The sequence below is a fragment of the Styela clava genome, chromosome 14 (genome assembly GCF_964204865.1).
Source record: "Styela clava chromosome 14, kaStyClav1.hap1.2, whole genome shotgun sequence".
Taxonomy (NCBI): Eukaryota; Metazoa; Chordata; class Ascidiacea; order Stolidobranchia; family Styelidae; genus Styela; species Styela clava.
Window position 1 is genome coordinate 16829213 of NC_135263.1, and position 12620 is coordinate 16841832.

General features: G+C 33.8%; 1 protein-coding gene across 1 annotated transcript in view; it reads left to right on the forward strand.

Moving 5' to 3' along the window:
* Positions 1-7225: 7225 nt before the first annotated feature.
* The window catches only part of LOC120340574 (1-phosphatidylinositol 4,5-bisphosphate phosphodiesterase gamma-1-like), a 29473-nt gene continuing 24078 nt past the window's right edge, over positions 7226-12620 (forward strand). Inside the window, exons 1-7 of the mRNA XM_039408868.2 lie at positions 7226-7610; positions 9473-9622; positions 10386-10479; positions 11257-11298; positions 11482-11566; positions 12030-12151; positions 12396-12447. Of these exons, the coding sequence (XP_039264802.2) occupies positions 7370-7610; positions 9473-9622; positions 10386-10479; positions 11257-11298; positions 11482-11566; positions 12030-12151; positions 12396-12447 (786 nt within the window). The 5' untranslated portion in view covers positions 7226-7369. The remainder of the gene's footprint in view (positions 7611-9472; positions 9623-10385; positions 10480-11256; positions 11299-11481; positions 11567-12029; positions 12152-12395; positions 12448-12620) is intronic.

A 12620-nucleotide genomic window follows, 5' to 3' on the forward strand; every position in this document is an offset into this window, starting at 1 on the left:
CAGATTCTTATTGCCCAACAAAAAGGCACCAACAAATTGTGAGGTAAGGATTACTTATACCATAATTCAACTTCGGATCATAATTTAACAGGATCTGTCACCAGATACTTCATTTGATACAGAGACGTGCGAATCTGACGATCTGCCCCCAGACTCTTTAGTTGAAACTACCTCAAGTGCCACTGAAGAAAATGACAGCGCTTTGTCAGGCAGCAGAAAATTGTAAGCAAGCATCATCATCATTTTATTATGGTTCTCTGGCATAAAACAACACAAAAAGTCAACATGCAAACAAAATGCAGAGAAAACTGGAAGTCGAGCATAACTTAAAATAGATTTCAAAAAGTACGCGGCTACCTACCAGAAAAATAAATAATTATTAAAAAATGGCACGGAAGAATTAACAAGATTCAGAATCGGGCAACACTTTTAACATAATTCAAAATGAGAAAACACATACTTCTTCCAGCATTGGTGTCATACTTGCCAACTGTAAAAATGATGAATAAAGAAGGAAAATTAATATTGAAGACTTATGACTTCATGCAGAATCTTTTACAATCCATTGGTAATAAAATGATGTTACTTTATAGAGGATGCTTCGCATGTATGCCATGTCCGGTGTGACCCTGGTGATTGCAATATAATTTTTTGTGCGCACTGCAAAGTCACACCAAGCTGATCCTGATACCAGAAGTTGGCCCTGCACTTGGTAGTAACTGTGGTGTGTGATAAATATCATTATTTTGTTAGGTTGTTTTGCATTCATCACTGTCATATAAATTACAACTTGTTCATAATCACCTGATAACTTTAGAACCGAACCAAGTGGTGGGTATTTGCCCATCTGTCTATATAACAATGAGGTAGTGCTCAGTGAGCGCAATTCTTCCATATTATCAGGAGATGAAACAAGGCAGCTTAATAAAATAACTCAGAAGTAAAATCATTGTGATACATTATGTCAGTGAATGGAATTCTGAAATGAATTTAATTCTAATATTTTGACGTTCCATTGCTTTTTGTTTGTTGTGCCTAAAAGCATATATCTGTGTGTATTTTTATCCTATACAACACAATATCTAGAAAACTGTATAATTTGTAGTCATTTGCCTGGATTTACTTGCTTGTTCCTTCATCATATATTTTTTATAATCTGTTATATTCTATTTCTACACTGAATGAATAAACTATATTGTAAAATCTATCAGATACCACACTGTTTTTGGTTAAAACTGTATGATTGGAACTCTGGCTCGATCTAACTTTGTGGGCTTAGCACCAACTACAGACGACAAAACTGTTGGATGTTTTATATTGTTCCCTCCATATAGGTTGTTACCAATGCTGGGGAATGCCTGTACATGCTTGGCTCAGCAGAAAATCTTTTATTCCCATCAATTTCATCTGTTGGATAGTCTTGGTTAGTCCAACGATATGGCAACAAGGACCAGTAGTTCTGATGAATATGTAACAATTTTTAAACCATGTTTATCACTATAACATTATTGGTCCTGTAACTTTATGTGGTACGGTATGTAATCAATTATAATACCTCAATAAACCTGTTGAATCTAATCTTTCAATAGTATATTTGCACCCATCTTTCTGGGCTAATAAATCTGTGTTTCTATGATACGACATAAACTTAAGTGCCTAGCATGTACAAATTGCATCAGAGACTTGGTGACTATCCAGCGACACCACTATTTGAAGATGATGTGGTGGCAGAGACTCCTGAACTTATCTATAGCACTTGGCTTTGAAATCTAGCGTTGAACCAAGATTGACGACTAACCCATCATGAATGTATCTGAAAAAAATATTCATCTGTTCATAATTACAGATTGCTGTAGTTTGTGCAATGTTTCCAAGAATGTATTCAAAAGACTTTTTAAACTGCCCCTGCATTTCATTTGTTTCTATACTAAACCCACCAATTCAGCCCTAACTTGGACGGTACCGGTACCTATTAGTCTATGAACCATGGGATGTGGTACCAGTAGTCACGCACGTCTCCCAGTCCTCTGACATTCTTCAACCATATAAGTTTAAATATCACCTTTCAATGAAAAGTTTTGTATCCCTCTCCAGCTGGGGCAAAGAAAAGGAGAACCAAGTCATAGAAAAGCCATCTCTGAGTGATTCCATTTTTGTATGTTAAATAGGCTTTTGGAACTAAGTTAGGTACGATAACGGCAATGTGAAGGCGGAATAACGTTAATAATAGATCACTTGACGATATGTTATAACTTTAGAAGCACGAAAATACCGCCATCACCGGTGAAATGCCATTCGAAGGCCTTTGAAACGAGCAATGCACCACTCTATCGTCCTACACAAGCCTGAATATTTGCAATGTTTGTCTGAGCGACCAAAATCAAAACAATAAAGGTCAAAGGTCGGGGAAAGGTCCATTGGAACAGGCTATTGAATAAAACATATGTCAAGGTAGGACGTGCATTCGATGATAAACTTAATATGAAAACAATCTTAATCTGAAATGTAAACATACGTAAATAACTGAGTTTCAGGTATCACTGGATCACCAGGATTTTGAATTCTATTCGTTAGTTTTCAGTTAATTGATGTTTTGTCGCATCATAATTCTTTTTACATTACAGCTGGCAAATAATTTGTGCACAGCAGTAACGTGAAAGGATGTTTCGCCGACCTTTGACCCCCGTGAATATCTATCTAATAATAACATTTGTATTGAATTAGTATGAATATTCTTTCAATTTTAAACAGTCATATTTCAGATAATTTTTTCATATTTCATTGTAGTTCTTCGGCTCTATCTTACGACAGACAAAATTACTGGTAGCGTCGTGTTGTAAATATATATATATTACATTTTCACGAATTTGGTGCGTTCCGGTTGTTACGATCTTTCCAGCTCATCACTGATCATCGGGCTTGTATACTTAGCGTTTCCGGCCATTCGAGCGAAATGCCTTTTCAAATCTTCATCCCCTGCGTCGATACGAAATAGAAGAAGGTTCACGAAATTTCCACTGTTCCCGGAATGTCCGCGCAAGGGTATGTTACCCGAAGCACAGAACATGACAGTCTGGACAATGGAAGTCATTATTCGTCTGTTTTCTTTTGTTTGCATAGCATATTGGGCCTCCATGCTTGCACGCACATTTTGACCAGTTTCCATGCTTTTGGCAAAAATTTTTGCAGCTATAGTTGATTCTTGGTGGTAATTTATGTTTCGGTGGGCTAAAGCCTTTTCCATAATTTTTTTGTAGTCAATGCATGGTCTTGTAACAAAAGCAATGTCCCTGAGAGTTCCATGCTTCAAACGTGCTTGCATGACGATGCATATCTTACACAAACCACCCTCATCAGAGAGTTGGGTGTAAACTGACCAACTGCAAAATCTGTCATCGTCAAGCCATTTTTTGAGAAATTTACGACGACTTTGTCTAACGGTATCCAGAATCGTCACGTTTTTCGGACCATCCGAAGTTAGAAGCCCGTATCTCTCTGTATCGGTAAGCTGCGTATGTTTCTTAAGAATAAATCCAAGATCGTTTGTTTTCCCTCCTTTGAATATTAGTTTATCTTCGGGAATGGAAGTGATAGACGTAACCAACGTAACCGGTGCATCCACAGCCTGAGTAGCGCTTATTGGTATTTTTGAGGAAAGCGACTCTTTATTTCGCTGAAAAAAACTATCGAATTTTGCCTGTTTAAATTTAGCCATCGAAGTAATTTGGTCATCAAAATACAAGCGTTTCGAATATAAAACCGAACAAATCAAGACCGAGTAACTGACCGAAAGCTAACGAAACAGTCTTTCCCAAACTGCTCATAAGAGCGAACGGTCAAGTCTTTGTGACATGACAATCAGCAAGCGTGACGAGACAAGATTGCCACAAAACTGGTGGATTAAGAATGGAATTCTCGAAAATTGGGGGGAGGGGGGCATACAATTGTGCTACTTTTTCAGACTTGTCCTGTATGTCCAACACATGTCGTGCTGGTCTCAAAACATTCCGCGTTTTCCACACTTTTTTGCTTTTCTCACAATTACGCTACTTGTCTCAAACTTTTGCTTGTCCTAACTTTTTTCTGGTTGTCTCTCACTGGTTCTGCTTGTCGTACACTTGTATGATCCACATATTTCCTGATTGTACAACATTTGTCATGCTTTTCACACACTTGTCGTGTTTGTCAAAAACATTGCCTGCTTATCTTACACTTATCGTTGTAGTCCAACATTTGAATTTCTTCTGCCACACTTGGTCTGCTGTTACCACATTTGTCATATGCTAGCTAGTCTAACACATCTCACACTTGTCCTGCTTCTCTCACAGTTTTCATGTTTGTCTCACACTTGCACTCTTCCACACTTGTGGTACTAGTCCCAGACTTGTTATGTTGTAGGCTATGTCCAACACTTTTCCTGCTTGTGTCAAACTTTTCTCTGCTTTTTTCGCACCCTGACATTTGTCCTACTTGTCCCACACTTGTCTCACATTTGTCATGCTAATCCAACACTTATGCTGTTTGTCTCAGACTTGTTATGCTTGTCGCACACACCTGTCCATATTGACACACATTGTCCTGCCCATTTTATAGTTGTGCTTATTGTCCCGCAATTGTGTCACTTGTCTCAGACCTTTCATGTATGTCCAACATTGTCCTCCTTGCTTTGAACTTTTCCATGTTGTCTCACACTTGTCCTGCTTGTCGTTCTGTTAGTCAAACACTTTTTCGGCCTGTCACACAGTTGTCAAATAACTACATTTGAGCTTCTCGTCTCCTAATTGATCCGATTTTCTCACATTTGTTCTGTCTTGGCCAAAATTGTGCTACTTTTTTAGACTTGTCCCTTATGACCAAAACTTGTCTTGCTTGGGTCACACTTGTCCTGCTCAGATCACGCTTGTTCAGACTCGCCATGTATGTCCAACACTGTTCTGCTTCTCAAATTTCAACTCAAACTTCTCCCAGTTGTCTCACATATTCCTGCTCATATTATACTTGTACTCCTTTGCCCACCCCTGTAATGCTTGTCTCACACTCTGTTTTTTACTTCTAGTTATGCTTGTCTACTCGCTTATGACCACATGAAACCCTGTGTCCCTCATAGTCATGCTCCGTCTCGAGACCGACTGGCATCTTTGATCAGCGCACAACCGACTAACCCAATGCGCTAAATTAAAATGACATTTAGCGCATAATAATATCTAATTCAGTAAAATATCGGTAGTCTATAGATGTTTTGTTGAAGATCTATATCAGGGGTGGGCGAGGTTTTTGAAGCAGGGGACAAAAATTTCCTCCACATAGACTGGCGGGCCATGTAAGTGTGACGTAAAAATTTCCATTCTATGAACAATATTTACAGTGTTACAAAGCAAAGATGAAAAACAATATGCCTCTTGCCAAAACCAAATTCAACCGTAATCTCAACAAATTCCATGAGCTATTTTTAGCTAAAACATCAAAATTTTGATTTCAGTTTGGTTGTGACAGCATCGGGCGGGCCAGATTAAATTACCCAACGGGCCGGATTTGGCCATGTCTGATCTAAATCTAGAAACTTGAAGTCTAGATGTTAGCTATAAAATCTAGATATTTGTTTTCCACGTTCTGAATATTATCCAGTGGGAAATAAAAAAGCGATGTGTATAATTGTTAAACTAATAGTATTTAGAATTAGATGTACGGTTAATAAAACTACAATCATATGCCTGATATCACATACATTCTGTCAGCTGTAATTTTTGATAGCTATCCTAAAAACATTATCGGCAGGGCAGAAAGCTAGCAATGCTACTACATCATTTAAATGCTGATGTAGAGAAAAATTCAGTGCAATAAACTGTGAAAACACAAATTAGGAAACAGCAGGAAGACAGATTCACTGAATGCAATACTAGTTATCATTAAATTCAACCCAATAGAAATAAACAATTTTTCACGTCATATAAGGAACCTGTTTCGAATTCAAAAAAATTTGTACAGCAGAAACATATAAGAATCCTTCTAAAGCAACTGTAGCAACAACATCAACTTCAAAGGATCTTCGAAGTCTACTATGATGTAATATAATGAACTATTTGTACTCTTTTGTTTTGTTTATTTTTATTATTATTAAATTTAGTAACATTTTTTGGATGTTTTGTTTTCCAATCTAGATATTTTCAGTTGTTTAGATGAGGTTAAACTAGATGTTTTTATTCAGAAAAATGTGACAGCCCTGGCAGAAACATTTTGCTCACGTTCGCAGTATCAGTATGTCAAAATGTATAGAACTTGTGAAAATGTGAAGGCTTTGGCGTAGTCATTTGATCTGCGCGTCACCATATTTGATCATCGTTTCATAGATTTTACAAGCGTCTGCAGAGTGAAAAAATTATACCGGTGAATAGCATAAATAAATTTATCAAGGAGAAATATTGAATTGAAAGACACTGAGATTCACGTGACAGACAATCCGAGGATACCTCACGAACAAAAATACAGTTTAGCTGAAAATTACATTTGACTGATGAGAAAAGTGTGACACGGTACTTCACCAATCGTTAGACATGAAATAATTCTTCAGAGGCGTGATACCGCGATAAAAATTAAGTAACCAAGAACGATAATACGAAGATACTTGAACGAGGATGGGAAATACCAATACGCCATCAACTTTTTCGCATAAAACGCTGCATGAATATGATAATTAATAATTATGAAAGGAAGTGATATTTTTTGAGGGAATAACATGGAGCGAAAACACCGAACCTCTTATAAGAATAAGATTACCATTTGATTCAAGAGTCTTGCTGCACACCAATACAAATGTAAATCTGTATAAGTTTATTTTGATTTACCATGACTATTAAAGTAATCCCACAAAATCAGGTCAGTGTCCATCGAATCTGATTTCTCGCTTCACAATTCATTTTAGTTTATTTACCATGTCATGAAAAAAATAGGTTCTGCGCGGTGATCTTGGTCGCCTGCAGCGCCATTGCATTATTTGCCTACGTTCCTGGCAATATGTAGATGTATGTGGAATACATGGGGAATTGATTGCAGTAGTGTAGGTAGCGACTGCGACCACGGTCAGGCGGTAGTTGTAATACAGTATAACCGGGGATCCAAATGTATAACAACTGGCTCTTCAGCTCTTATTCACTAGTTTTAGCCATTTTACATTTTTCAATATTTATACGGCTACAAATAATTTTAATTCTGAGATATATTTTGCAGATAGGCCTAAATGTAGTTTTAAGATGTAAAGTATGGTACTGTCATTTGAATAACTGTTAATGTGGAATACTAAAGGAATTATCCAATAATTCTGTAATTTGCATAACTTAGTTGTACAATATCCTGGAATTTCTGCAGTGCAACCATGTCCTTTTCCAAGAAAGTGGCGTCTAAAAAGCCAACAATGTTTCGTGGCATTGTTGTACCAGAATTCAAAGACGATGGTGAACGTAATGGAATATTAAAAAGACTTGAAATGGGGAATGTTATGAAAAAATTTTCTGGTACTACAAAAAAGGGAAAAAGTGAAGAACGTACTTTTCAAGTTAATCTTAGTACGCGGCAACTAATGTGGATTAAACAGCAGTCTCTCGTAGATGGATCAAGTAAGTTTAATTATGTGAATATTCAGTTAATAGTTATGCGAAGAGGATAAAAATAATTTTCAACTGCCAAAAATATTTCAATCTTTATAGCACTTGAAATCTGTAACACTCTGTGCTTTCAAAAATTCTGTCATTTTCCAACTAGAAAGGTTACATTAGTCAGTATTGAACTAATTTGACATCTTCTTTTACATTATTAAATTAAAATATACTATATGGTTTTGGATTATTAGGCACTAATTGTAATTTTGGATTGTGTTTCTAAATTGTTGTTGCTGTTCTTTTGGCATTGTTGTTGTTGTGAAAAATCGCTTTTCTTTGCAATTTTCAGTATTTTAAAATGAGAAATTGCAAGCAGGCATTACTTTTCTATAAGTCCCACTGGAACTGAAATTTGGCTGGGATTTAGCTGGTGACAAATAAGTTACTTGACGTTTGTGTCCATATATTCGAGCATTGCGCTCTTTTTATTTAGGTATTTGTAATTGTTAAAACAAAGTAAGACAATATTTTGCTACATCATCACAAAGTATAGGCCTATTTGCATTTTATATGAACTGAATTTTTTTCTAGGCCGATAAAAGTATTATTACTCCAAAATACAACTGCGATCTGCGGACTTATTAAAACGTGTGGTGAAATGCCAGAATATAATCAATTTTTGATTTGTATTTTCGTACTCATGAAAAAATTGTCACAAGTTTAAAGATAATATAATATAGCATACCCTTTATCCTGCTTTTTGGCAACTAAATTAGATAATGCGAACATGAAATACCTGGTAATATAGCCAGGTTGTAGATGACAGTTATTTCATTGTTTATTGTATGAATATTCTTTCACACACTATAGATAAGCTGCTTTTACTGGATTTTATTTTTGAATGTATTCGAAATTTCATATTCGAAAATAATAATTTCAAATGTTTTCGAAATAATGAGCTATTCTGTATTGGCCATCTCCGCAGACAATACCAAACACATGACAATAAATGGTTGTTGTTTAAACTTATTTTGGAGTATTTCCATTGGATTTGGCGTAAAATCCATTCCATTTTCAATTCTACTGAATTATTAATGAATGTTGTGACAAATGGCTGTCATGTGGTACATTCTGGTATTCAATTATAATTGCTATTAAACTGTTGCTATAGTGAAAATTTGTTATTGTTTGCACCAAATTCTATTAATTTTCCCCGTAATTATGCAGATTTTAAGGCAGGATGTCACTAGTGGTGTCTTGATTTCATTCATTTAAATTAGGACTACTGCACAGAAAAATGATATTAATTACAAAAATTTTTAATTTTTGATTTTGTTGCTAAGTGACAATTTAACTCGGGGAGATTTTATGATGTTAAATTTTGGCCGGGCTCATCAATCATATATCCACATGTATCGTCGTGACATTCATGATAGCAGACAGTTCTTTTTTGTTGTGAAATCACATCAATATATAACACTTGAATCAATTGAAAATGGACTGTATTGACAACTACAGTGCAAAATTTCTTCTCATTGCAAATTTGTAACTATATTCACATTGAATAAGCATTTCATAAAAGAAATTAACATGAGCAAGTTTTGCGTACAATGCGCAATATCCATGTCCTTGTTCTTTATAGACTTCTGTAAGTCTAATATAAACAGAAATTATTCATAATACTTGCAGGTAATTTAGTAATTGCATTTCCTTAAAGAAAATCGTTTGTACATTTAGTAAAGATGTATCTATATTAACTCGCCTACTTATTATTTGAAAATGCCCACTGCTAGTTTGTAATTTATATTTCAATTCAAGTATTCTTCAGCTCAACATTTATATGTTACATAATACTGAATACATCCAATATATCTTTCCAGTTGATATTCGAGAGATCAAAGAAATCAGACAAGGAAAAGAATCTGTCGATTTTGAACGACTTCAAGATGAATCTCGTCGTATAGATCCAACATTGTGTTTTACTGTTTTGTATGGACAAGAATTTAATTTGAAAATAATGTCGATTGCAGGTTTGTTTTTCAATGATTCTCATGTCATCTTGATTATTTTACTATTTAATGTTGGCAAATGAAAAGGGAATTGAATTTAACAAAATTTCCATTCATCATGTACTGGTTTTTTATGCCTTTCATCGCTTTCCTTTTTCAATAGTTAGCTATAGATAAATTGTATCTTATTAATGACTCGTTTCATTGATTGACCATTTTTGATCATATGGGATTGACCGTGTACATTTTATCCAAGATTTTAACGATAGGAATTAAGTGAGATTCGAGTAAATATTTTATGAGATACCAGGTCAAAGTTTTCTCGCAAATCTCTAAGTCAGATTACCATGCAATTTTTTATATATAGCTGATGGATTCGTGGCAAGTTGGTTTCGAAATCTGAAGGGTAATCAGTCATCACAGAAAACCATTGACTAGTGACTATAAGATTGATTTATACTTCTAAATAAAGTTTTTAATAGCGATTCCCCATATAGATTTTGTCTTGTAATTACTGATGATTTCGAATATCCTAAATTTGTCTGTGTTATGGCAAAAGCGTGATTTGGCGTGAACTTGGTCCTTTTCTCATCTGCGAAAATTGCAAATTTTTATGGATAAAGAATAATTTGATTTATCTGAATTAAATTTATACGAAACATTTAACAGCCAAAAATCCAATCCAATCTAAGTTGTTATGTTGTATATTTTTTTGTCAGGTTTAGCACAAATTTTATTGTAATTGCTTTCTACACAATTTAAATCATGTATTTGTTAATTTTAGCACAAAATCCAGATGACATTGATGTTTGGATGAGAGGACTGAGTTACTTGGTTATGGATACTCTGCAATCATCCTATTGTTTACAAATAAGAAGGTATGTTGCCTACTTATATTTTTCCTATTTTTAGGTTAGTGGACAAACAATTACATGGTAGGTAAATATTCTAGACTAACTTTATGCTATAAATTATTGCATTTTTGACGGATTACGTTTTAATCATTTATGAATGATATAAAAATAATAGGTTGATCAATAATTCCAAAATTACTGACAATTTATTTATACCTATGTCGTATATGTAACAAAAGTGTTCACAGTAGTTTTAATTTTCTGCATTCACAAATAATAATAAAAATATTTGCAATACTGTTACTTTTTCCATCAAATTTACAAAATCATTTCAATAATATTAATAACTGGGGAAATTTACTAAATGATTTAAAATTAGGCTACTGTTCTCACCGAAGAAAACTATAATACTTTAAATTTATTGATAAAAGAAAGAGACTTGAGTTGTCAAAGAAGCAGTTACAAGGATCTTTACTAATTTATGCATAATAATTTTATTTTTTTTTATATTTGTAGGTAACATTATTGATTTGGTATTTTTTGGAACCAATATTACTGCAAATATTTTTTTTTATGCATTATTTATAATGACCACTTTGAACTCTTCTTGATATCAATGAAATCTCATGATTTCATAAACACTTCAATATGAAAGTTCTGTGAAATGTTTTAAATACATAATTCTATCAATAATGTTATATATCATAATATTCTTGATGTTAGTGGAATCAAAGTTACCTGATATGAGTTCAAAGCAATAATTTTGAATGTATTTTTTTAACGTTTCACATTTTTTTTCAGATGGCTTCGAAATGAGTACGATAGGATTTCAAAAAAGGAATCGTGAGTTTAATGTTACTTCAATTATGATTTTAATCAGCGGTTTTTGTAACTTTGCATAACTTCACTTGTATATTATGTTCCTTTCATTTGAATTAAAAATGAATTTCAATATTGTATATTTCATGTAATTGAGATCATTTTGATACATTTTATTGAGGTCTTGAATGTGTATTTTAACTTAAGGATAAGTCTTCAGGCAACAAGAACATGGCTGCCAAACATAAATGCAAAACCTCCTGCTACAAAAGTTCTGAAGGAATTATTTCAAGTATGTTCAAAAGGAATATTGTTCTTATTCATTAATAACCTTTAATATGATTTTATTACCAAGAATGCCCAAAATTAATCAAATATTTGCATACATGCACGATGCATTAATCATACTGAACATAGTAAATTATTTTATTCAAGATTAATTTAGAAAATTTTTATTTGTAAATTTGATGTTTTAAGAGATAAACTTTGCATTAGTTAAGGCAGATGAAAATTCAATTGCTAATATAATTGGAAATCCAAGAAAATCGCAGTAAATAAGATTTTTGCAATTTTAAGTCGTGATTGTGACTCAATTATGAATACCGTATGTTTGTTATTCCATATTCTAAGACGCAAACAAAAGCTAGGCTATCCATCTTTGGCCATTCCATTTTTTTACTTCTTGTATTCTAGCCTCGATTGTCATAGACAACATCTGCACTCGATTTTTTTCAATTTCACATTCTATTTTTTAGGAAGTTGATTCTCGAAGTAAGGATCTTGTTGGATTTGACAAGTTTCTTCAGTTTTATTACATGATGATGCTTCGAGGTCAAGCAGATGTGTCTGCCTATGTCTTAGAATTCTCTTCTGACAAGTATGATATCAATTATCATTATTACGGTAGTATACATAGAAAAATAATAACTCCTATCTGAAAAACCCTGCAATAAGCAGGAGACCTGAAATCTTTTGGCCCGCTTGGGAAATGTTAATAATTGTCATCCTTGTTGTTGCTGAATGAAATAATGCCATAATATGTATTTTTACTGTCAAGAGTACAGTGAAAGCTTGTTTTAAATCTGAATAAAATAAACTTAACAACAGGATTATTTTTTTAGAATAAGATTCAATCCTCATGATTTCCAAAGGTTTCTTCTGAAAGAACAAAAAGTAAGATATAGTTATTCAATTTATAAATTCAATTCTGCCTTCATTACTTAGCTTTAGATTGGTGAGAAATATAAATTTTGGTTTTTATTCGATCCATTACCCGGGAATGAATAAATAATGAATGACTAGATTTGTTTATCTAACCTCGTACATCTAGATAACTAGATTAGAGG